The sequence below is a fragment of the Seriola aureovittata genome, chromosome 5 (assembly GCF_021018895.1).
Source record: "Seriola aureovittata isolate HTS-2021-v1 ecotype China chromosome 5, ASM2101889v1, whole genome shotgun sequence".
Taxonomy (NCBI): Eukaryota; Metazoa; Chordata; class Actinopteri; order Carangiformes; family Carangidae; genus Seriola; species Seriola aureovittata.
The window spans coordinates 6,919,353-6,946,090 of NC_079368.1; the positions used below are offsets into that span (position 1 = coordinate 6,919,353).

General features: G+C 41.3%; 1 protein-coding gene across 8 annotated transcripts in view; it reads right to left on the reverse strand.

Moving 5' to 3' along the window:
* The window catches only part of fbrsl1 (fibrosin-like 1), a 274,940-nt gene extending 258,596 nt beyond the window's left edge, over positions 1–16,344 (reverse strand). For 5 of the 8 annotated variants that reach the window (XM_056375521.1, XM_056375525.1, XM_056375519.1 and 2 more), the window contains exon 1: positions 15,074–16,343. In XM_056375521.1, the coding sequence (XP_056231496.1) occupies positions 15,074–15,376 (303 nt within the window). In that variant the 5' untranslated portion in view covers positions 15,377–16,343. Of the gene's footprint in view, positions 1–15,073 lie in introns of all 8 variants that reach the window. The other 3 variants (XM_056375520.1, XM_056375522.1, XM_056375524.1) reach the window with 2 other exon arrangements.
* Positions 16,345–26,738: the final 10,394 nt, after the last annotated feature.

Sequence of the window (26,738 nt, forward strand, 5' to 3'; positions counted from 1 at the left end):
GAAGTGCCAAATTAGGATCCAATTAGATTAAAGGCTTCCTAAAGACAGCTGGTGCATTGAGTAGCGCAGCAGATATAATTTTTAGTAGGTCAACACAAGTCCAACAATCTTATTGGAACGAACTCTATATATCAGTGTTCTTTTTTTCTACTAAGAGCACTGATGACAGGTTTAAAGAGCCAGAAAAAAAACGACAAATAAGAAGAAAAAGTAGAAACAAGGACACAGAGAGAGAAATCTTGTGATGAAAACTGCCCAAACTCAACACTTGATCTGACAGCAGCATCTTGCAGGTTAAATAACCCGAGCCAGCACTCTAACAGGTTGCTTTTGTGAACACGTGCTTTTTCTCTCCCCCTCTGTCTTTTCACCCTCACTTTCCTCAGCTCTGACAAGCTTTCACTTGTGCTGCTTTTGAACAGAAACGCCATTGTGCTTTCTACTGCAAACAATGCCCGCTGTTTTGCCGAAGGACCAGAAAAACACACATTAGCTCACTTTGCCTCCTTTGTCTGCTGTGGATTCCTGTCATGGATCTGGTTGCAAGGCCAATATGTAAGACTGGAGTGCTTAATGACAGTTCTGGGTATGTCACAATGTCAAGTGGGAAGTGCGTTGCTGAGGTGCTCTTGGGCAAGACCCTGAATCCCTGCCAGCTTTGGAGGTGTTGGCCCACACTTTGATCTGCCTGTTGACAAACTGAGGCAGAAGAAAATGATAAACCTCCTCCCTGAAAGGTCAACAGATTAACGCGGCTGTTACACCTTAAATCATAACCCAACATGATGGTGCGGCGATATGTTCCAATGCAATGTATGTGGATGCCTTTTATCACAGATAAAGCACTGCAGGGACTCGTACTGTACCTTTATATGAACCCACGGGCAGTATATCTCTATTCAGCGGCAGCACAGACACTGCTGCGCCTGCCCTTGGTTTTAACATTCCTGCCTGCAGCTATAGAAGCTGGGAGAGGCCTCTAGAGGTATGTGACCCTCAGTTACATTTATAGGCTTCAGAACTGATAAAGGCAATGCCACAGGCTACCAAATGACTGTCAGCTACTAGAAATAAAGGCTTGTTCTGCCAGTCATAAAACACCTTTATATGGCATATCAGTGAAGAGAGGGGGGAGAAATTGATGAGGAGACGATGATGAGGGACAACGCTCCGATCAAAGTTTTGATGTTCAAAACACTAATTCTTTAGTATTATTCAAACAGGTTGTATTATGAAAAGAAGTAACACACAAAACTAAACTGTTATATTTATTTCTCTTAAGTAATACTTTTTGTAAATTTACTTGTGGAATTAAATGTTTCAAGTCCAACACTTTCAGTAATTTTCCACTTCAGAGAATGTATGATGATGCCTAATGTGACAGTTGCTCAATGACTTCATCACTCTGTGACAGACAGTATGACAGATCTACTAACTAACTGACAGACCAGCTGAGCGGTGACCAATTTCAGTGTTTGACAAATTAACTGTTTGCTCAATTCTGGATAGCACCACCCAGCATGAACACATAAAAAAAAAGAAAAAACACGCTGACACCCACCACCCCCTTGGTGTAGCCTGTCAGTGTGAGTGTAACCATTTTCCACCTCTTGCATTATTGTGCAAATTGAAACGCCAAGGAGAGCCATTCACACACACCCAGAGAGCAAGTAGAGTGTGTTTGTATGTGTTTGTTTGAGTGATGGGCAGGAGTGTGAGTGTGTGTGTGTGTGTGTGTGTGTGTGTGTGTGTGTGTGTGTGTGTGTGTGTGTGTGTGTGGCGGTGGGGGGGGGGGGGGGGGTTGGGGGGGGGGGGGTTGCCTCCATCTCCCTTTCAGCATCTTGGCAGGCGGGAAGGGGAAATATGATTATCCAACGGGGGAATTGTTTCATCAACACCTGGAGCAGATAAATGAAAATAGGAGGATTTATGTACTGAGAACAAGCTTACCTCTGCTGCCAGGAAGCAATTAAGCAGGAAGCTGGAATACTACCCCCCGTACTCTCTCTTTCTTTCTGCTACAGCATTGCTTTCCAACTCTTTACCCTCCTGATTGTGTCTCTCTATTTGTCTGTACGCTCAGCGCTCACTTCACACTAGTCGCACATTTGGAGAACTGATGGCGAGCCTTGGGGAAGGCTGACTGGAAGAGACGGAAGGTATTCATTCCGACAAAATGTCTCATTAATGGCTGATAACAAAGTGTCTGTGAAGTGTTGTGATCTCATTTGACTCTACGTTGGGGGGAAACCGATGGATGCTCGCCTCCCGCATAGCTACAGATAGGCAATGCAGCTTGTCTCGCCTTCCCGCTGTGACCTCTGAGTAGAAGAAATTTTAAATGTAATCTTCAGAGTGATGTGTGGCTCTGTCTTGAAAAGTGGTATCATACTGATTCTGCTTCAGTGCAAGGTTTTAAACACCCACACTTCTGAGTTAAAATGTTTTCCCTTATATTTGAGGGTGAACCTGCGTAGGTACCCATTGTGTTTCGACCTTTTCTTCTTCATTGTGTTTGTTAAAATACTTCTTCTGCCATGGGAGTCTACAACTGGAGGGTAAAAAGTTTGAAATTTGGTACACAGATTGGGGAAACTCCCATGATGCTTTGCATCGAGCTTCAAGTCTGTGCCTCAAGTGCTTTGACGCTACCGACAGGTCTAGGCTATATGTCAACAACGCTTTTACTTACTCGCACATGGACCCCATCAGGACGTAGCTCAAGAAATCTGGTGTGCTTTAACCTCTAGGGGGTGCTACAATAAGAATATGCATTTTGCCTTATAACTGATGATGCGTTTCACTTAAAATCAAAATTCCTGTGTCTGGTCTTTACCAAAATTGACACAGACGTTCTTCAAACCAAGCTGACGGAACTTATTTGTTGGCTTTGTGATCTGCAAAAGTGTTCATCTGTCAGAACCAATCAAACTGACGGCAAAGGTGCCAAAGAAGTAATCAAGAGATATTTCAGCCAATCTTTAATCAACTGAAAATGAAACTTGCTGTGAGTATCTACAACCTTGTCCTCAACATAATGACATCACGTTTCCACGACAACTCTGGCCTGCTGGGTTGCTTTCCCCCACATCGCTACTTACATTGCAGATTCTCAAAGTATTTAGTATAACTGTGGGTGTATCCATTTTGATCATGACTTGACTGGATTAACAAGTTAATGACTAATCACAATGATGTAATATTATGAGACTAACCCATAAAAACCAACACTAGCAGTTTAACAACTTATTCAGACAGTGTTTGCAAACTGAATTTAGATTTAAGGCAATAGCAACAGCAAGTGTCCATTTACCATATGTATAGAAAGCAATGAGTGGCTGAACCAAAACAGAACAGTCCCATAAAGTAGCAATGATCACCACTCATTTTGCACTTCAGATCATCTGAACAAATTACACAAAAGATCATCTGCTATGTTGTGTTGAAGATTTTTGCACCACGATAACAGTTCTCAGGAGTTCCCTCTATGTTGCTGTAGTCTGGAACCAGCAAACCCTGGTGCGGTGAGAGGGAGGGTGGGGCCTTAGCTGTTGAGTCTGAAATTGTAGTAACTAATATTGAGACATGTAATTGACTTTCAAATGGACCCTCTACTTCTTTTGTCATACAGGATGCTGTATTACGGTAGACAACCAGCATTAATTTACAAGCAACAAAATAAACACTGAATGGCTAATATTAACCACACTCAACTTGCCATACAAGACAAGCTATTCAGTGACAGAATATTTCAAAAAGAAGGGGAACTAATAATTTTTTAAAGCAAGACACAATAATATCCCATTTTCATTTTGGAGTGGTATTCCCAAAGTTTTCACTAATGATGATATGACTGAGTCGGATATTTGGTTTCCAGTTAATATGAAGCTTTGGGCTGATAAGTAACATACACTGGCCACAAAATGATGAATGAGCCAGACTCCCCAAAATAAAATGTAGACCTTTAACAAGGATTAGGTATCAGGGTCAACTACCGACCAACCCTCTCTCTATGAACCTGGCTGATACTCAGGCCTGGTTCCACACTCAGTGCTGGCAAGCATCTGTCATGCTCATGTATCCTTGAGCCAGATCCTTTCTGTTGAATAACGAAAAATTATACTATGGAAATTAAGTTAAGTCTTGTCTGTCTTTATTCACAAAACCAGACTATATAGGTTTCATATAAGACCAAAATGCTTTCATTCATTGTATCAGTTTTAATAACGATGGACTCCTTGCCATCCTTTACATTATTACATCTGCGGTATGTGTTGTCTGCTCATCCAAATGATCAGACTGTGAAGCTAATGTGATTAAAAAATAAATACATTTTTGCTATGAACTGCTGATTAACAATATTTTGTGTTAATATTGAAAATATTAGAATAACAAAAGTCAGTAGTCAATGTTAACCCAAAAGTCAATGATGGAAAAAAACACTTAGGACTCTAAAAACACACCCAGCATCCCACTACAATTACTCGTACTGTTATAAGAGTAAATGATAGTAAAGTGTTTCACATTGTAGGTTGTTTAAACTTCCCAATATGGAATCGAACGGTCTGCAATATGACAGTGACTGAGGTGTGTTCACGCTTTAATTAAAGGCCATACCTACACGTCATAATATCAGAGTGGCTATGAATAGCGTGGTATTTGAACTACACAGGGCTAAAGCAGCTGCTGTGCTACGAAGCCGAGAGATGTGGAATGCAAACAGTAGCTTGGCAGAGTTCTGTTTATGTTCCCTCACTCTCACACGCTGCCTGTTTTCTTTATTGACTCAACAACTGGCCTTGTACTCATGCTCTGAGTGTGTGTGTGTGTGTGTGTGTGTGTGTGTGTGTGTGTGTGTGTGTGTGTGTGTGTGTGTGTGTGTATGTGTGTGTATGTGTGTCATTTTGATCTCATTCCACGCCTTGGGTAAAGCCCTGCTGGCTCTAAGGTGCGTGTCCTCGTTTCAGACGCACTGACAAAGTGGCCTCTCTGAAATGAGCTGTGTGGCCTATTTGCAAGAGGGGTGCAGATGCATTTTACTGCCTTTGATCTATGGGTAAACAACCTGCAGATTAAAAAGGGAAAAAAAAGCAAGTCGATGCAAGTGCTATCCATATAGTGTATAAGGAAAGAGAAAAGCAGTCAGGGTGATGAGATCGACAGGGACAGAGAGTGCAGGAGACAAACTCTGACGATTTCCTTTGGCAGATCTGTCAGCCAGATCTCACTGTGGGTGACAGAGCTCGTCTTGCCCTTGCAGGTTTTACTGCAGTGGCTGTGTTACATATGCCTTATTATATATCCCATTATATTTCAAACACATTCTTCTTCCCTCGGCTGAGCAAAAGGCCGCAGCACTGACTTTCATAGACGTTCTGAGGATTCGTACAGTGAGGAGAGTCAGGGATGACAACATGTCTCGCCTGATAAAACCAATGATATCTTAAACAGAGCAACACAAACTGTAGGTAGGCTGATGTGTAAATTCTGCTTCCCGAAACAAAGATTTGACAAACATGAGGACATGAATTCCAGCGCCCAAGTTTATGGAAGTTCTTTTTGCACATATCATATTTATCCCAAGTTAAAATGTAACATTTTTCAAGCCAAGTAAATCCAGAGGGGTTTAGTGTTTCCCCTATAATTTAATCTTGGCAGGGTCAAAAAGCCTCTAAAACAGCATGTAAACCACAGGATACTCTCCACTGAAACCTAGGGTGAAATCATTACAAAAACTGCTTCAACAGCTTAAACAATAAATATGAGAGAAATAATCACCAAACAGTAGCCTAGGATTATTTTTTAACTTTATCTTTAACAATACTCACATACAGTATATGGGTTGTTAGAGTCATTCATTCTCTCCATATTAGCTGTGAAACATGTAGAAAAACTACACTAGAAGAGATTGGGGATAAAAATCTATAGTCCTCATTCTATACAAAAGTACGTTGCAAAATAGGAAGAACCCCTTGTTTCCCTATTCTCCAGTCACACTTCAAATGTTTCTAAAGTTTGAATTATTTCATCTTTCTGAGAAATCATACTTTGTCAGTTTGGCATGATGAATGCAAAAACAAAAACAATGCTTCAGTCAAAATAGAAAGGGAATCCACAGCTCCATGTATTTGCCACCTAACAATGAATGGGATATCTTTTGGCTCTTCCACTTTTATAAATTTCTTGCATATTATCTTGGGAACAAAACTAAATGAGTGTGTTTGACTGCAGATGTTATCCCCAGTTTCGTAGGCACTCCATGGCAATATTGTTTCACAGCCAGTATGGAGACAACAAATGATTAGAGCCACTCACAAATCTTTTGATGGACAGATTGTATTTAGACAGACTTGAATATATCTGAACCTGTTCCTTACTGCTAATGACACTTACAGTATGTGTGAGATATAAGAAAAAAATATTTTGTTCACGGTTCATCACCTAAGACAAGCTGGAATAAGAGAATAAACCAAAATACCTCTTTTGTGAAAGATAATACATCTTGTGTATAGATTCTGGTTAAAATGCCCATTAGGATGAATTCAGTTAAAAGGAACTCTGTGAAGTAGAGATCCCACATATCAGAAGTGCAATGACCAGCTAATATACCCATGTCGGCAGTACAAAATCCTCCTCACACACTCCACCAGCAGTGGCTCAGTGATTCAGATTCCACAAGCAAAGTGTGGACGGGTGACAAGGTGTTTCATTTCAACAGAAAAACTGAGTGCGGCAGCTCAGCCCCCAGTTGTGAGGCAAATATCATCCAGACAGTGAATGGAGCAGAAGTGGCAAAGGGAAAGAGAGAAATTCCACATTGCATAACCACTCTCTTATCTAAGCTCTATTATCTTGGCCACGGCTTGTTATACGGCTGCCAAAGCTATCACACAAAACACTGAAGCAACAGTCTTTATTTGGCTTCACCCGCACCCACACATAAACACACAGACAAAGAGAAAAGGCTAAACGCTGCAAATGCAATCAACATACCAACAAACAATGAGCTGTAATAAACTACAGACTAACGTATCACTGTATCTTATTTCACACGGGGAGCTGAGCACTGAGCAATTATTGTCAGCATCACTTGGCCTATAAAGACTATTCCCCTCAGAGCTGGTGTTTGTAGCGAGTGTCAGTAGCAGAAGAGCATGTCGACAACTGTTAACGCTAATTGCTCTCACACCAAGAGCGATCTATTAAGAAAACATGCAGCAAGACTCCGCGCAATGTCACGACTGTGTGAGTCATGCCTTTGAAACCGAGGCCTTCCTAAAAAAAACATGGCCACACAGACTGAAGGCTGATTTGTAATCTGCAGTGTTTTGATGACTTTTGATTTGTGCAGGCATTACTATGTTATAATCATCCCTGAGGGGCATAAAAGTCTTAAATTGTACTATCTAACTCAAAGGTTAAATATAGCTAAATAAATCTTAGTTGTAGAGGTTTTATAAATCCGCTGGCATTTTGATTAGCTATTTTTAAATGTTATTGAGTTCTGAAAAACTAATATTTTATTCTGCCTGGAATAAAAATATATACTCAGGTCTTTAAACATGTTGAAAGTTGATTTCTCTAAGTGACTTCCAACCTTGTAAAGCCACAGATATGTCCAGTGTTTGAGCCAGGTTTGTCCTGTAGGGAGCCATACAGGTTCATTAGTACTTTTCTGGGGTGTCACAGCTTCATCCAACCATAAACATTACATTGGGTACACCTGGTGGGTGCTACAAAATAATGTCACAATGATACGAGAGAACTAATATTAAACACTGTATATTAGACATATAACTTTTTTTAATTCAACAAAATGAATGAGAATTTTTACAAAATTACAAAATCATATGGATGAAAACTAGAATAAGAAAGTACTCACTACGCTTTTGCTAGGGCTTAACTTTATCTTGATCTGTGTTTCACTTGAAGTAAACTTCAAAGTTCACCTGTGTCTAGAAAGATTGTAGTTCACATTTAGTGATAACTCTGTTATTGTTGAGATATCGAAAATTACGTTTTCATGACATGACATTAAAAGATGGCTTTATATTTACAGATGACTGGCAAGTCGTTTTACACTCATGGATGTAATGACAGACAGGTGAGTCAGATCTGACAGTTGTAACTGAAGATAAAGATGTCCATACGCCTTTAAAAAAAAAACTCCCACGATGCCCACGAAGAGCTACGATTCTGCCCCTGATTTTATTGAAATAACTGGGTGCAGGGAGGTTGTAGAGAAAGACCATTTTATTTTCTAAAGGGGTTATCATCACGATGGTGCGCTCTGGCTCAAACCCTGCATGTCAGATACAGAGATTGCTGGCGACACACTAACACTGCAAGTATCTACAAAAGATTTTTTTTCCTTTAGCAACACGACCAAGCAAAACACTTCACTGTGAAATGTTCACCTTGGCCTGCAGCAGAGCATTGTTGAAATGACTATTAATACTTTCCCCCGCACGCACACTACTCAATAAGACCAGTCCTCCAGACCTTTGTGTTCAGCGAGTCTGCAAGGCTGGAAATAATGACCTACCCTCACATGCAAACAAAATATTGAAAAGGGATTCAAGTGATGTGAAGGATGAAGTAAGCCAGACTTTCAGGTTTCTCTCTTTGCTCTCTGTCAGTGAAGGACATGGCTGAAAAGAAAAACAGCCATTACCTAATGAGCCACTTATAGAGTGCCCTCTTTATTTAGGTTTCATTATTTTTATTGTAAATCCTTCACAACCCTCGCCTGCTAGCTATTCATTCAGAGCTCCTGCAGCCAAGTACACCATTATATATTAACCAAAATCACGGGGCTGGAAAATACCTCAGCTGAATGACAAATATGATTACTATGAAGTTATCTCCAAATAATTTCTTTTTCTCAAACTGCTCGAATGAAATGTCTTTTGTTAACATTGTTTAATAACACACATTAATCAAGCAGTCGAGGAACCAGAAAGGGGTTATGAAAGGCAAAAAGGGGGAACAAGTCAGCAGTGGATAATTACCGGGGGGAACCTTCTAACAGTGCAGCTCCTAATCCATCGCAGGCTCGGAGACAGCATCTTAATCACAGCATAATTACATCCTGTCATTCACCGCAATGAAAACACTGAGACAGGAAGATGGAAGACGGCTCGGGACGACGAGCAGGAAATGGATATATATGTCTACAACAAGCTACCCACGTGCTGTTATGTGCCACTTAATATGCGTCAGCGAAGTTGTACTACGCACATTTCAGCAATTCCTCACAAGTCACGGTACCTGAAAACAAAGAGGCTCTTATTCTGAGGTTTTGTAGTGCCGGTACATTCAGTCTGTCGAGTGATACCTCAAAATGACAGCACTAACAGCTCTCGTCAGGGCCAGCGTGCATTTATCCCACTGCCTGCTGCAGGCTGAAAGCCTCAGAAATTAAGGAAACACAGAAAGAGATTCATCTCTTTTCTGCCTGGTGTCTACTGAGGCTGGGTATAGAACTTCAATATGTTTTTGCAGAATGACTGAAATTTGACAGTGCTGACTTTGTAAACTGTAAAGTACCATAAGCTGGAATCAAATGTGTACTCAGGTTACAACTCCTGTGAGCAAATGGTTTGATCACACAGTATCTGATTTAAATCACAATTCACAAACTTTAGACAACACTGACGCTTATGTCAGTTCAAACAGGAAAACTGTTTTCTGGTGATGGGCATTTGTCACTCTTTACTGACATTTTATAGACACAAAGATACAATCAATCGATTAATTTAGAAAATTATCTAGACTAGTAATGAAAATAATCATTTGTTGCAGACCTAAACTTCCTACATATACATACATATATGTTACATTTGTTGTCTGAGCTGACCTCCAACTCTAAACTGAAGCACTCTTTCCCCTTCTCTTTTATTTTGGGTCACATAAATCCATGAGGTATAGTTCTGTAGTAACAGAGAAGGCTGAGCGAGTGATTGTCAGGCTTCCAGATCCACATGAACACACGTCCACACCACACTAGAACCTTCCTTGGATGGATATATTTAGGTCACTGGTCGATGGCTTGGACAGATGCACTGTGGAGGTTCAATGCTGTGTTTGTGAGAGTGTGTGTATGTGTGTGCGTGTGTGAGAGAGAGAGAGAGAGAGACAGAGAGAGAGAGAGAGAGAGAGAGAGAGTGAATAGGCTTGTGAATGTGATCATGCATTTATCAGCCATGCTGTCGCCTACAGTGTGCGACAGTTAGAGAGAGCCAGGGCCGGGGGATGTCCCACTGGCATTAAGAAAGCTCTCTCCATGGGATGCATCAACCAATGAGCGGCGGAGCCTCGGGGGGCTGCCTTGTTAATTAAAGCCGGAGTTGTTTGTCAGTGCCGGCATATGATGCACAGCGCTATCACCGTCGGGGGAAAGAGAAAACACGAAGCACAAATGCTGCAACCCCTGCAACAAATCTGCTGCCTCACCATGGAAGCAAGACATCTCACTACAGCAACGACTGCTGTGGCTTCGAGTGTCAGTATCAGTTAGCACTGTGTTACTCAATCAGATAGTGCACTTGCAGAGCGGAGGCACACAGCTGACTGCAAGGAAAGGATGGGGAAAGGTGAGATTTACAAACTACGTTAGAATTTGTCAAACCCGTTCATCTCAAGAAGGCATCAACTTCAGCTCCAGCTCGAAGGGTGTTAGCACATCTCTGAATAGGTGCAACCAGGGTGTATTTGAGTTACTGTCTTTGGCTGGTAATGTTCTGACTTAAGTGTAGTCATTTGAGAGGTGAGTTCTCTCGAGTGCTAGCTGTACTAATAACTGCTAATAAGGAGCACATGGTGTTATCTCAGTGATAATAATGAGCCCAATAATGAATGTGATGGGACTTGAGCTGTGGTGGTGCAAGTTTGGTTACTGTAGGGAAAAGCCTTAGAAAAAAAAAAGAAAACAAGAGATTTCTTTCTAACAGGTGCTCAGCTTGAGGCCTCCATCAGAGCACTTGATGAAATACAAAGACACATAGTTGTAACTGGAATGTTGCTGGCTTAGATCCACACACCAGCTGGGAAAAAGAAAGTTTAGCAGCAACTCACAGCTTCCTTAACAACTACTGTCAAGCTCCCCTGGAGACAGAGACTTAATTTCCTCATATTGCTTTGGTAGAGCTGCTCAGTGGCCAACAGCTAATGATGATTAGTGTGTAAAACTGTAGAAAAAGAGCAAACATGTTTAGCAAATCGTCTCTGGATACATAAAAAAAAATACTAAAGAGCCTAACTCTACCTCTCACCAGTAGCTTCTATATATGAAACTCATTTCCACCCGACTGGCTGACCTTTCAGCTTCCTGCCCTTAACACTGTTGTAATATCTCTAAATCAACTAAACCTAAATCCCCATTAGAGTGAATTTAGAAACTCATGCTGCGGAACGAAAAACCCAAACAAATCCAAATTCATGTTAAAGCAGATGAACAGAAGGATTGCGGATTAACAAGAGGGGATTTGCCACTCCGACGTCACCCACAGAGCAAATGGAGCAAATCAAACATCTTATTAATACTGTGACAGATGGATAATTGTGTCATTTTACTATCTGCTCCCTTGTTCGATACCCACGGGGAGACTTCTGGAGGGTTTAAGCCTTGTTTAAGCCTGGTAATTGTTTTGTGGCGCTGCTGTCAGGTGAAAACCCTCAATCTCCAGGAAATCAACCTTTCAGCAATCGGGAGAGCTGCCAAATGTCAATCATTGTAATATTTTGTCTACATGATTTACAGTTACTTTTAAAGTTGTATCTCTAAAATAGCAACAATCTTTCAACTCAACAGATGATTTAATCCTTCACTGAACATATTAGCTTTTTCTCTTCAACAGCCCACAATAGCTGATTGACTGTGCTTGAATCATCAGTGAATCATCCCCAACATTTTTCTAATCATGATAAGGTGCCTGTGACACAGCAGGACGGCTGTGTTTGCACAGTCGATTTGCACAGGTAAGTAAGCGGCTTTCCTGTGAGAAACGAGGGGATTCAAAGCAAATAAACACGCCGTAATCAAATGCGGCCGGGGCTGCAAATTGCTTTCGGCTGTAATGAAACAGGTTACGGGAGCAGGCGAGACCACCGTACTGCCTAAGCCTTCATCAAGGGAGCTTGATCCTATCAGCGCAGAACTGGAATATCAACAACACCAACCAACTGAGTGTGTTTAGAGTCAAAGTGCTGTGGGAGAAACCCATAACCTCAGGCTCTTATGAACAGACTGTAGCAGCTGTGCAGAAGTTAAAGACCAAAATAGGACAATCAAATGCCCGCGATTGTCACCCAAAGGTGACATGGATTTTTATGAAACATGTTCATCCTGAAGTGCTTTAGAGCAGCAAAAGGCTTAGAAAGAGATTAAAAGAAACAAGACAGAGATAAATATTGGTATGTTGGCTGTGTGAGCACATTGACCCAAGGGAGGATTGGACATTGCATTGATGTTGGCAGAATGCTAATGAGACTGTAGCCTTACTATATGACCTGACATAAACGCATCCGTGTTGGCCATCAGTCACTTCAGAGAGGTTGAGAGGACCACACACTCCCTCCGACGAGGGTGTGTGAGCTTATCGGAGCATGATGCAATAGGTCAGACCTATTCCTTGGCCAAATGCTGCTGTGTCCTCCTCATAATTGATGAGCAATTAGCACAGGTAGCATAGGTCAGGAGCTACACTCAAGCATTCAACGTTCAAAGACTGCACACTTCTTTCAGCTTATTAACTGAAAACAAATATGATTATTGTTGTCATTCACAGCAAACGGTAAATGAAATTAGTAAGAAGTTAGCATGCTCTTTTCATTCACCACATGCCGGGAAATCAAGAGGAAAAGCACAAAAATCCTACCCATGCACAAGCCCTCATGTAAGTCTACCAGATCCCCCAACATCATTTAATAAGCGCAGTCCATTTGCATGCAAATCAGACCAATTACCAAGTAGCTGGCATGTGAGTATCATTTCACATTGAGCTGTATCATGCCTCATTTGCTTAGCCTTGAAACATAAGCCACTATGTAGAGCACCCCGTTTTCACTGTGCTCATTCAACATGGATTTAGCACTTGAGTAAGAAATCTATTACTGCTCGGGAATGTGTAAAACATAAATTAGATGATTATTTGACTTAATTTCCCTCTCAAACACAAAGAGGCATCATTTCTATTATGATAAAGCATCCAAAGAAACTTTTTAGAAACACAACCTGCACTACAGCAACAAACAGGGTGATAATGGGGGCAGATGTGAAAACTCTGGACTGAAATTACATCTACCTGCAGCAACCACGCAGAAGGGAATATTCCTATAAATCAGTGGGGCAGGGCACTGTGTTGACAGCAGTGGAGACACCAGCAAGCTGGAAGAAGATGCCAGTATGAGGCACTCTGCTGCTATGACATCTTCAAAGTCTTACACAGTCAGCAGCTGTCACAAGTGGCAGCCAAGCAGGACAAAGGGCAGAAATACTCACACAAATCAACAAGAAAGGGCACACACACAAACTGTATGCACATCTGATAACACGTAAATTGTTTATCTTAAGAAAGCACTGTTGCAGCCTCACTCTGGAACTCACTGGGGAATTCATCGCACTTTATGACTGTCCATAGCAGCTACATAGTTTCCCCGGTTGTGTTTAGTGTCTGTTATCCGTCTCACGTTACATTTCTCACTATTACAGGATAACAATAGTTCTTTGTGGTTAAGGTTCATGCACACTTCACACTAACACCTCTCCCCTTATTCCTCCCCTATCTGCCTTCACACACACTCTAAGCACCATGACGGGCCAGGCTAAGTAGGAGAGCAATATAATTACTGCTGACCCGGACAGGTTAAACTTGGTCAAAGATGGGAGGTGGTGATTTGATGATCTTCCATTCTGTGTATGAGGATGGACAATATATTTCATGCTGCAAATCTGCATTCAAACATTATACCGGCTGAGCACGATGTAGGAGGCAGGAGTCAATCACGACTGATTAATACCATTGCTAAGCCTACATGGGAGGTTGTCACTGAAATGAGGTGGCCTGTGGTATGATCCATGGGCATTCAAATGAGGTCATCATCTTAAAATATACAGACCTCAGTGGATATGTAATACGTTAGGTATGTATATTAAAGCTAGTGTTTTATATTTCAACAGCAGCAGCGCTATCATTCCCAGAATGAGCCATGGAAAGAAAGACAGACCTGCCTGGCTTGTCAGTCAGCCTAAAATCCCACAGGGAACAATGTTTTATTTGTCATTTGGAACGTAATGAGATAACAGAGATAAGAGGATGTCACAAGAGAACCTCCTTTCTTCCTGAAATCATTCCTCTGACATCAGACATACCACACAGTAATGACAGAAACAGAGTTATCAGCACATGGTGAATCAGGCTGTAACTGATTACTAGTGCAATAGGCTGTTTATCAAAGAGCAAAATGTTAAGAGTGCACTGACAACTCATGGTGAATCAGAATATAAAACAATACAAGCCAGAGCCACTACTGACACAGCAGCACCTGCTTATTTTCCTCAACAACTCTTATGCTGCCAATGATTAACATTTCATTCACAAAGCCTTTAACTTGGAATATTCAGCAGGCAGAGTTGTGTGCTGCAATGGTTGTCAAACACTTTCATGTCAAGGACTTCAAAGAGACACATCAGGACCCACAGACCTGGTGTCCCGATAAGGACACATATATTGAACTGTACAGCTGTCAACAGCCTCAAGTGATGAGAATCAGACCAAGGATTGATCTGGGACACCTTGGGTTGGTTTGGTGGGGGGGAGGGACACACCATCAGACACCATCAGATGATTAGAAGTGTGAACCTAATCCACACTGTAATTGGCATCATCTCAAGTAAATTACAGACAAATTAGACAGGGGTGCGAGGGTGGGGGGTTCAAGGACCCCCTCTTTGACAACCACTCTGCTGATGAAGGATGAACACACACACACACACACACACACACACACACACACACACACACACACACACACACACACACACACACAGGTAATGATCTGGGTACCACCTTACCTCCAGACGGTCCAGGCTGATGAAGCTGGCTATAGCAAATCCATCAATGATATCCTCCTCCTGCGAGCTGGACTCCCTTCTCTTTCGCCGGGGGGGACGCGGAGCTCTGGCGGCGGATGCGGGGTGCGGCGCCTTTTTACCGGGCAGGGAGGCGGCGTCCCTCCCCGGACTGTGTCCCTCCCTGTCGGAGCAGGAGGAGTTGGGGTCGGGGCTGCGGGCGTCTCTGCTCCCTGCCTCCCGCAACCTCCGCACCCTCTCCCGCTTGGACCGACATCTCCGACCCTGCTTCAATTTCCCATCCATGTTGTTAGAGAAAGCTTGCAGTGTCAAAAAGAAATAGAAATATAACTCCACAGTAGGTGCTCGCCTAATCGCCCGCTGCACCGCGTAATAACAAATAGCCTAACACACACTGGACTGACAATTGTAAGCTGCGCTATAACGTGAAGATAGCGCTGTGTGTGTGTAAATAACAAAGCAAATATAGCCTTATAACACTCAATGACCTTGAGTATAAACCTCCCCAATCTCCATTACGATAAGCAAATGTTCAAGTATCCCACACAGGCGAAAGAGAGAGAGAGCAAAGCGACGCGGATCCACACGTTATTTTGTCACGAATCTGCACTATGTCGACGCGGTATCCGTTAAAGCAGGTGCAAAACGGCGAAATAGTTCAAATCCACGCATTACACTCGCTTCGTAACTTTTGTTGCATCGGAATAATAACAAGCAACGTTAAAGCCTAACCTCGCTGCATACCGCAGACAGCGCAGAGAAATCATGTCGCTGCCCGTTGTTGTTTTCCACCACCCCAATCCATGATCCAAGGCTGTCAAATAAAGAGCTCGGGATACTATCCGTCCGAAACAAAACGAGCACGTATCGATTTTGGCTGTCGGATGAGTGAATAATCCCGTACGCGTTGAGTTTTAAGCCATATTCCTCTCTGCGCTTCAGGGGCAAAGGATCCCAAGTCTGAGAGCTACTTATGCGCAATATTTCCTAAATGATCCGAACCGTCCGAATAAGACAAGCATCCAGTGTGTAATCAAACTCCATGAGGCGATGAAGCGGTTTATTCCAGCTCAGATAATGTTGAGTTTCCTATAAATCCACTCTAGTCCGTCCTCTGGCTGCTCAGTTGCTCAGCGGCTCATGGTATTTTCTATTCGCATAATAAGGCTTTGATAAGTGTCCTTAAAGCGACAGCAGTGATTAAAATCTCCTCTCCCCCTCTCATTCCCTTCATTCGAAATTAAGAGACACAGTCGATCTTCACAGAACCCACATAACTGACGTATTTCCGCCACCTCTGGCCTACAATTTACCATAGGAAGGAAGCTGGTCTTTAAAAAAAAAAAAAAAGAAAAGAAAAAAAAAAAAAAAAGGGAAAAAACCATTCTCTCTCACTGTTGGGCACTTTGTCACATCAGGCACTATTTCAGTCTGTCTGTCTGCCATAGAGGATGCCACATCATGTCTTTCCCTCTGACTGCTTGTGCTGTCACCGGTAGGAACACACACACACACACACACACACACACACACACACACACACACACACACACACACACACACACACACACACACACACACACACACACACACCTATCAGGTTTTGACAACTTCTACTTTCTGACCATGTTGGCTCAGCACCCCCCCCCCCCCCAACCCCAACCCCAACTCTCTGAGTTCACCAACACAAAACAAAACAACTCAAAGTGTAAAGTTGCATTTCAGTGTCAGATGAACTTCAAAATGTCACAGCCATACAGTAAATATTTGAAATATGGGTTGCCATACTTACCCTGCCCCGTGTCCCAGCTTTTTAAACCCTGGAGCTGTGTTTGCCAATCTGCAGTGTGGGGACTTCCAGGGGTCCCTCTGGGAGTTCCAGGGAGTCCTCTGCAAAGTAAAGCAGCTTAATTTATCTGATTTCGATTAGTAGAAATTAGGGCAATGACATTATATAATCACTGTATTGTGTAACAATTATTTCCATTATAGGTTTTACTGCCCCTATTGTGACTATAATTCCACCTACACTAATATGCACACATATGCAAGTGTTTATGAATGTATAAAAAAAGCCTTCAGTGAGGCCATCCAGGTTGTGGGATGTATATTGTATAAAGTAAAAGTATATTTTCTGTGGAAGAAAAGGTCTGATTTACTACTTAATTAAAAAAGATGTTGTAATGATAAAAAATGACTGTATGTATAGCACTATAACAAAGAGGCATATTCACTGTTACATCATCCCACATGAAACTATAACCCCAGAAACCAACTGATAATAATCTAGACAGAGTACTACATACACTGCAGGTAATTGTAACTTTCAGAGGAAATGTATAAATTATAATATCAAGTGACAGGGAAGTGTGCCTCCTGTGTAAATGCCTGGTTAGTATTTGCATAATGCTTTGCTTAACTAGAAACTTGTTCTCTCGTGCTGAGATGAATAAAGGAAGCTTACTGGGGTTGTGAGTCTGCATGCCGGGTTCATTATTGCAAAGATTATTTTAACTTTATCAGAGAATATACATCATAATGTCAAAATGTGTATAATTTAATGGGTAGACGAGACTGTAGCAGAACTTCAGAGCCACCCCATGTCAGACAACCTCTACACACAGAATGCATTTTAGATTAAAGTATGTTGGAAAAATACAGTTCAAATTGACAGGACAGTATAATAAGTAATAAAAATGAAGTGAATTTACACCCTGTATTAGCGTATCAGTTTATCCTTTTGGCTATTTAATAAGAAGAGATGCCTCAGAACTACAGCGTCACTATTTGCAGTTTTCATTAGCAAGAGTCACGTGGGGGCGAGTGGGAAGAAACACTGATGATGAGCAGTTAATATCAGAGGCTTACTGGTAATGATCTCATATGAAGGTGTGTGAGCTGAAGAAAGAAAATTACAATATTCAGCCGGTGTGAAATATTGCGTATAAGAATCCTCTGGCTCATTATTTGATCTTCACCGTGCAGGAAGCAGCTGAAGAAAGCAAAGCTGCAAGAGCCAGACTGAAATATTTAGGCAGTCAGTGCAGTGGTTCAGGTGCGGGAATTTTTTCTTTTATGGCGAGAATCTTCTGTGAAACTGAAAAGCAACACATCAAAATGCAAAACGAAACTACTTTTATGCAAATATAGTGTGCTACAGGGTAAATTATCTGGAGCACTGTAGGTGATTAAACCGGAGACGGTACTGAGTGAGTGAGTGAGTGAGTGAGTGAGTGAGTGAGTGAGTGAGTGAGTGAGTGAGTGAGTGAGTGAGTAAGAAGTTTTCTGATACATCTACACAATTTGACTATATTTATAAATGGCTGCAGTTACAAAACTCATAGGTCAGTTTGTCCAGGGCTCTATGTACTTTTTTTTTTCTTTAATCACAGGAGCAAATTTAAAGACAGCAGTATGTTGCTTTGGAAAACAATAACCAGGTGAGGAGCCCATCAATCTTTGAGTGAAAGGACCTTTCAGGAGCTTGAGACATTATCATTTTCATGTTATTTTAACCCCTATAACCACTGTGAATAAAACCCTCTCTGTTTGAGCAGCTTTGCAAGAACTAATTCAGTAAGAAGATTAAAAAAGGGGGAACAGGTATGGTGAGAGGGCTGTGGAGGAGAGGGAAGAGATTACCTCTGTTTCTTCCATGCTACTATTTGCTGTGAGCTTAATCCATAGCTACAGACTCTGAGCTCCCACATCACAGTCATTCAAACACAAGTCTCTTTGAAATGCTTAGCCCTGGCTGCGCTGTGACGCTAAGGGGAGGGAGTCTGTCCTGCATTTATGATGTTTAAACAGCACAATTGTTTTTCTTTGCCTCTGCCACCATGATAAGGATTAATTTTGATGTCACGGGGGTCAAGGTGCTTCTGGCTAAAAGGGCTATTTTCCTTTGAGATAGTTCTAAGAGAATACTGTAAGGCGTAGACACGGGACTGAGAGGTGAGGGATCTGAAGAAAACAATAAAAAAAAATCTGTCCTCAAGTACACACTGTATCCTTTGTAAAGAATATAGCCTCACAGAAATCAATAAGCCTAGATTTCACAGTAGAACACTAGACAGCTGTAACACTCAAATCCCCACACTGCTGTAAAGAAAATAAATTCTGTTGGTCTCACTACACACTGTAATTTGTGCACAGTCAGTATATTAGGACAACATTCATCCATTGTGGAAGCCATTGCTCAGCTTTCTTAAAGTATGGTGATGGTTTGACTTGTGAATTTTGTTCAGCTGGAGAATATAAGACTGTCAGCATCGGACTATTGTCTACATTTTTTTTATCTGTTATTTCATTTCAGATAGGGTTAAGGATAAAGGCAAGTACATATATTATGGTTCAATGTACAGCAGGTGACTAAGTCACTTGGAACTGCTTAATTAAGTAACAGAATATGTCATTTGTAACTAAACTACTACAAAACACTGTTGCACAAAGGAAACCATTGTCTGATTTGTGACCTCTGTAGTTGTGGTGTGGTTAAACTAAAATCGAAAACAAACTTGGTTAGGCAAACAAAATGGTTTGGATTAAAATAACTGCTTCATTAAAGTTATAGGACCTTCAACACCATGGTTAATTTTTTTTTATTTAACACATGCTTATTTTCGGCATTTGCTAAAACAATTAATGCTGTCTTTCTTAGCCATGTGATCCTCTGACTTCTCCTGTTACACCACCAGCAGGTGGACATTTTTGGCTATTAGTGAAATGTATTGACAACTATAAGATGGATTCTGTGAAACTTTTACAGACATGGTGCATGGTGGGTAAATCCTAATAACTGTGGTTATCCTCTGGCTGACTTTTCCCCTGGTGCCACCAGCAAGTCAAAAGTTTGACTTATTCTGTGAAATATCTCAAATCTACACAACTGATTGACACAAAATTGTGTGCAGGCATTCATGGTTAATAGATGATGAATCCTAATGACTTTGATGATCAGCGATGTTTTCCCTAGCACCACTATGATGTTGACATTTGATGTTTTGAGTGAAAACAGCTATTGGATGGATTGCCATGAAATTGAATTGTAGCATCATCATCAGCTCAAATTTTAATTTGTCCAATACCCAGTAATGACATTACCATCTGCCACAACCGTACATTACGTTTAGTGCTAATTAGCTTATGGTAGCATGCTGACATGCTAGACTCTTATGGTTAGCATATCAATGTTAGCATCTGGCTCAAAGCAGCACCGTGCATAATTTTTTCTCCAGGGCGAAAGGGAATAAACACTAGGCTGTACAATCCTTAAAGTATCCTTCTTGTTTATGTAATGTCTGCAGTCTGTACATGATGACGATTCTCTCTAAACTTTGATTTTTGGTGAGATAATTGAATCATTTTAACATTTCTTGAAATGAAACCATGTGCAAATTTTTGAGGGAAAAATCACTATTTGGTGGAGCTGTTAACAACTCATGCATCGGAGATGTGAAAATGATTAAACACAGCTTTTTGAAAGGTTTAACCTTTAACAAAGTGTTTTTTAAAAGCTTGTTGTGATATCCATTGTGTAAAATTTTCATTTTGAAGGTTACTAGTAACTAAAGCTGTCAAATAAATGTAGTAGGAGTAGAAGTATATAGTAGTATATTGAGTACCCCAAATTTTACTTAAGTACAATACTTAGAGTAAATGTAGTTAATATTCATCCCACCTCTGCTAATACAATTACTAAGCCATCAGCAAACATGGAATAATATTGTTCAATGACACACCCAAGTAAAACTCCTGAATGAAAACAAAGTGGGTGTCTATAAAAGCTAATATAAAGAAGGTAAAAGACTATCCAACTAAACCACCACAAAACGTGGTGTAGGTAAAATGTGGTGTACTTAATGTTAGGTAGGCCAATGTTAGCTTTAGCTAGCGGACTTTAGTCAAACTGTAACGTAAGACAAAAGCCAAAAACTAGCGAACGTTAGCGTTCATCTGTAGAAACTAGCTAGAACATAAGAAAGTAAAGAGTATTAAACATACTAGATAGTTAGCCACAGCCACTTACATTTACTTTCAGTATCTGAGTTTGCTTGTGTGACGTACTGGAGCATATTTGAAGATGCAAGGCACCGATGGGAGTGAGGCTGGTGAATGAGACCATTCAACCAACATCAAGGTTTTAGAGATTGTATGGTCCAATATTAAGGGTGTGTGAACTCGTAGTAGAAGAAGGATATATAAATGTTTCAACCACCCCTCTAACTCTTGTTTTTAAGCTTAACCAAGTCTTAACTTAATTAGTAGGGTCAGACCCCCAATCTCCCCTGTAATTCGAACCTTGCTGGAGACTCTGTCTTATCCTCTCAAATTCGCAATTTTCCTGACAAATTATCCCAATATTTTCCACAAAATTACTTGCCATTGTTTGTTAAAGCAGAAGCAGCACGCACATTTATTTAATCCATCAGAAATTCTGGCAGCAATGGCGACCAGCTGTTTTGAATATGGCGCTGTTGGATTCTAACTGAGACATCTTAATTTGCTGCCCTAGCTGTCACTGAGGAGCTACTGTGAGGGAAAACATAAGTCGGTGGCTTTATGCCTATAGGGCTTTCGGCTGCCTCTGTGACACATCATGGAGTAATTCACTAGTTTGGTGGCAATTTACAGGCAGACTCAACAAGAAACCCGCCCGGGGGTCTCGAGCAACAAGCTCTCTCTCGGGAAACCATGGCCAGCTATAGGACTGCTTGGGCCGGCCCTCACAAACCGCCGCATGAAAAATTAACCTGCTCACTCCACAGACAGATCTTACACATCCTCCCTGCCCAAGAGTCTGCTTACACTCTCCCTTCGTCTCTTACTCTCTCCCACTGTATTTTTCTCAGCTTTTCTACCTCTCCCCATCCCTCGTTTTCTCTCCCTGCATTCTATCTGCACAGCCTGTGTTATTTAGATCTATCGCAGAGCCAGCCCTCCGTATCTTTGTTTCAAAGACAACAGCTGCTTGTTTTATGTTGAACACAGACAATTATTCATAGACTTGCAGACTTAGCATGAGCCTATCAGATATTGCATGTGTAACGTAAACATGTCCGTAGCTGCTGCCATCAAGTAGCAATGAAACATTCCAGAGTATTTTATCACTGAAAGTCAAATGGAAGTCACCAACTTGAATAAGTGAGGTAACAACAGGGGATTAGTCAAGAAACTGATAGCAAAGGCAGTGAGGTGTCAATAATTTAACCGAGTAGGTTGTAAATCTAAGTGCCTTTGGATATTTCATACCACTGGGGAGCAAAGTTTAATCAAACAGGAAGATTGGCCCCAGAGCTGTGCGGGTGAGAGAGCTGAATTTATTGGCAGCCCTTGAACAGGCAGTAGGGTTTTTATTACAGGCATCATTTAGGGCGAAATTAGTAATGTGACCTGCTATTTTAGTGAAATAAATTGAGTTAAGAGATTGATGTGGATAAATGTCACGATAAATGTCATCATAAAAAACTATGTTTCTTGGGATTATCGTAAGCCACGAGGGGATACGTTTCTGCTCCCATTCTTTTTTCTCTTTCCTTTTCTCACTCTGAGGATCCTTCAGTCAAGAATTCCCACATTTCTCGTTTTTTGGTTCCAGGCATTGCTCAACATTTTGAGCGAAATGCCGTAATGGTTTTTATTGATCCTTGATGTCTGGTGCCCTCTCTGATGCTAAAGTAACAATGATCTCTGCCTCTCCAAATCACATCAACAGATGTTGTGACAGCAGAGCTTTTCATAAAAGACCCTGAAGGCGGTCGATATTTCCAAAGAACCGTGCTTCGATTTCCGTCGGTTGGTGGAAGGATAAAGTGAGGGCGTCATTTGATTTTATCACTGTGACGAATATACTTACTATAGACCTAGTAACACTACAACCTACAGTCCAGAGGCCTTATCCTTTCATATATTGTCTTTAAATGGATAGCTTGGGTTATTCGATGTGGGGTTGTGAGAGGTAGTTACACAGTCAGTGTATTACCAGCAGTAGATTCAGATCAGCGTGCTCTCAGTTTGGAGATGTATACATGAATCTGAGCAATGTACTGCTGTGCACGGGGTCAGCAGAAAAAACCTGTTTTAGCCACTTACAAAAAAAATGTGCTTGTGCGTAGTAATACAGTAGTTCAACAGACAGAGAAAATGTAGTTCCAAAGGAAGGAGCTGTTTGACAGCAAGATAAATTGGTGAAAATATTCAAAATAAAGCATACACTTCAACTGATATTGGTTTTTTTTCGGTAAGCAATTTTTATGTGGCTATAACCCTGACCTCATCCACAGCAGTACAACACTCAGCTTCTGTGCCACTACTTGTGTCCACTTCTCCAAACTGGGAGCACTGAATCTCCTGCAGGTAATACACTGACTATAGATAACTACCACACACATCCCCACGTTAAGTAACCTGAACTATCCCAGGAGACGTATATTATTCTTAGAATAAAGTTGCCACTGATCACCCTTTGAGAAAACTGGTTGCAGCTTCCTACTAGTTCAATATTTTGGATGGATTTTTTTGTTACCTTTGGACAGAGCCAGGTTAGTTGTTTACCATATTTCCAGTCTTTATGCTAAGCTCAGCTAACTATCGCCTGCATGGCTCCAGCTTCATATTCAATGGACAGACATGAGAGTGGTATCCATCTTGTCAGCTATTCCTTTAACTGTGGTCTCGCTTCATCCTGAAACCACACAGGCACCAAACGCTGAACACTCAGATGAGAAACTGCAAGTCTTTTCATCAAACAAAGTTTAGTTCATTAAAAAGTGTATTTGCTGAAAGGTCAGTGCATCGCTCTAAGCAAAATGAAGTGGATTATGTAAAATATTAATTTTTAAAGTACTATGTAATATATTTTGCATGATTTGCATGACAGGGTGCAGCAGTGATTAGACTGCTGCGTGACCTGTGGCTCAGCGGAGTAGGAGAGGCAACAAAGGTTGAACTACTCGCTCGTGGATTAGTATCAACATATCACAAACAGGAGGCAGTGAAAGATGGTCTGTGTGTACCTGCCACAGCTTTTCTTTTAGTGTCTGAACCCAGTTTGCACGCATATAACTTGGTAAACAAGTTGACAATAAGCAAAGATTGACAGGGTGTGAGAAATTTCTTTTCCCGTATGTAACGTCTCTTTTCTCTGGTGCTTTGTGGGAGAAAAATATTCCCACTGGTCACGCTGCAATTAGCACCCGAGCCACCAAACCCCACAAGCTCCAGCAATCACTTGTGCCAAGTCCCCAAACAACCACCTCCCTAAACCCCCCCACACACACACACACACACACACACACACACACACACACACACACACACACACACACACACACACACACACACACACACACAAAGCCCATTCTCCCTCCTTTCACATTCGCTGGGGTCTCGCTCAGGGCCCCTCCAACATGCAGACATGTGGTAATGTACCCTCTAACTGTTCACAAGTGGTAGATTTTTCAACCTCGAAGGCCGTGTCACACAATGCCACATTAGCAGAGGTGATGTTTTCTCAGTGGCACTCAACAGGCTGACACAATGTGACAAACTGTCACAGGGGAGGGCTTCCTCACCCAGGACCTTGCTTGTTAGAACGTGTAAATAAGTGAGCGAGTGTCACCAAAAGAGAGTAACAGAGAGAGAGAGAGATAATAAAAGAGGGACTTTCTCAGCTTGTTTTCCGTGCATATCTGCAGCTACGCAGTATAATGAGCACAATGTTAACAGAGAGGGTAAACAGAGAAGGCAGCATAAACAGGCTGACGGCAGGCAGCAGTGAAGGCTGTCTGTGTTGTTCTGTGTAATGAGGGAGCTGCACAGATGAGCCCGTATCCATCCTCATGGTCTGGAGGACATATGGATGGAAAACTGTGGTCACTTGATAGAGTATGTTATGATAAATCATGAGCATTTATCTTTCATTTAATTCATTTTTCTGACCCACAGAAAGTGCACTTATCACTTTCTAATCTTCACTGTGCTGCACATTCATACCGGTTTGATCACTAAGCAATTATTATGGTTTATATTCCTTGCTCAGCAGGCCGTCATTAGTACCTGCTGAACGAGAATGAATGATACACTATATATGCATTTATGTTCAGTCAATGGCATGTCACTTATTGAGATTAAGGAAACACAGCTCATTCTTTTTTTGCTTGCTTTATCTTCTCCTTGATGCTGGTACAGACCTTGTGAAGTGGTGAATGACTTTTTAGTTAAGAAATAAATCTTGTAACAGATTTTACATCATTATTTTTTGATGCCAATCATTGATGATGTGCAGAGTACAACAAGCTACAAAAACCACAAACAACCACCCCCCCAAAAAAGACACAGATACAAATGACAAAAATCATTGCTGATATGCATTATCTCAAGTGTTAATATGGCGCATATGTTCAAATGGCAACTGCGAGGCCTGCAGAATAACAAACGAGTGGGAAGAACAGAAAATCAACGACAGGCAGATTGAAAGTTAAAAGGGTGTAAAATGGGTGTGTGTTCAAATAGAGAGAGAGGCTGTGAGCAGGCGTATTATACTCTGCTTCTTATAACGCTCCTCTGGCTTTCACAAGGCTCTTGATTAGCAAACAGCAGCCCCGGAGATAAAACACACTCATAGACACAGACTGGATTTGCATGTAAAGAGACTTGGAGCTTTTCATGCATGCATCTACTCCAGGCAAATGGGAGGACATGATGCTTTAGATGCTGCTCCTTGTTGCAGGAAGGCTTCTGATTCCTTCTTTTGTTTTGTGTCCTTATGGGTCAACTTTTCTCTTTACCAGACATTTAGTTTTACTACATCTAACCTTAACAGTGACAGCATGTACTTGCATGCTTTTTATAGATGTACTGCAACTCTAGTACCTTATTTGTACTCACAATTTCAGGTCACATTTGATAACATAAGTTAGTATTTCTAAGCCTGTAAATTAATATTTGCACAAGCTGGATTTGCACTGTAATTCCTAAACGTTTACATGCAAAGGTCAGACACATTTAAAAATCTCATGCCAACTGGAACGACAGGACGTCATGTATAGGCAGACACGGCAAGACATACAGCGCTGCGGCTGCACTCACCACTCCACTCCGCAGCCTTTATCGTTTCGTGTACCCAGACAAGATGTTTATAATAAAGCAAAATAGATGATTAAAAAGTACCTCAAAAAGATTTGCATAAACTGTTGAGACACTGTGAGTGAATATATGGATAATTTGCTTTATAAATGCAGACATGCTGAGGCAACCCAGCTTATTACTTTCATGTGAGAAAAGCAGTCACTTCTTGAGTTCTTCCCTAGTAATGACTTGGTTAAATATAATTTATGACTTGCATCATAAGTTATTCACTGACTCGCTGATTAATTATGTAAGCCTGAAATGTAATATCTCTGATTATGTGTGACAGTAGATTTTCATCGTTACAGATAGAGGGAGTTTCTAACAGCGGCTTTATGCTAAGCAGCTTTCTTTTGTAAATTGATACAGACACATTTGGGAAAATGTGAAAAAGTGTTTATCCTCTCACTTGATGGTATAACACCGAAGGATTTTCTTCTGCAGTACTATACGTGCATCCATTAAAAATCATTGCTTAAAGGTCATCATTTAATCCCTCTAAAATATAGAGGATACAGAC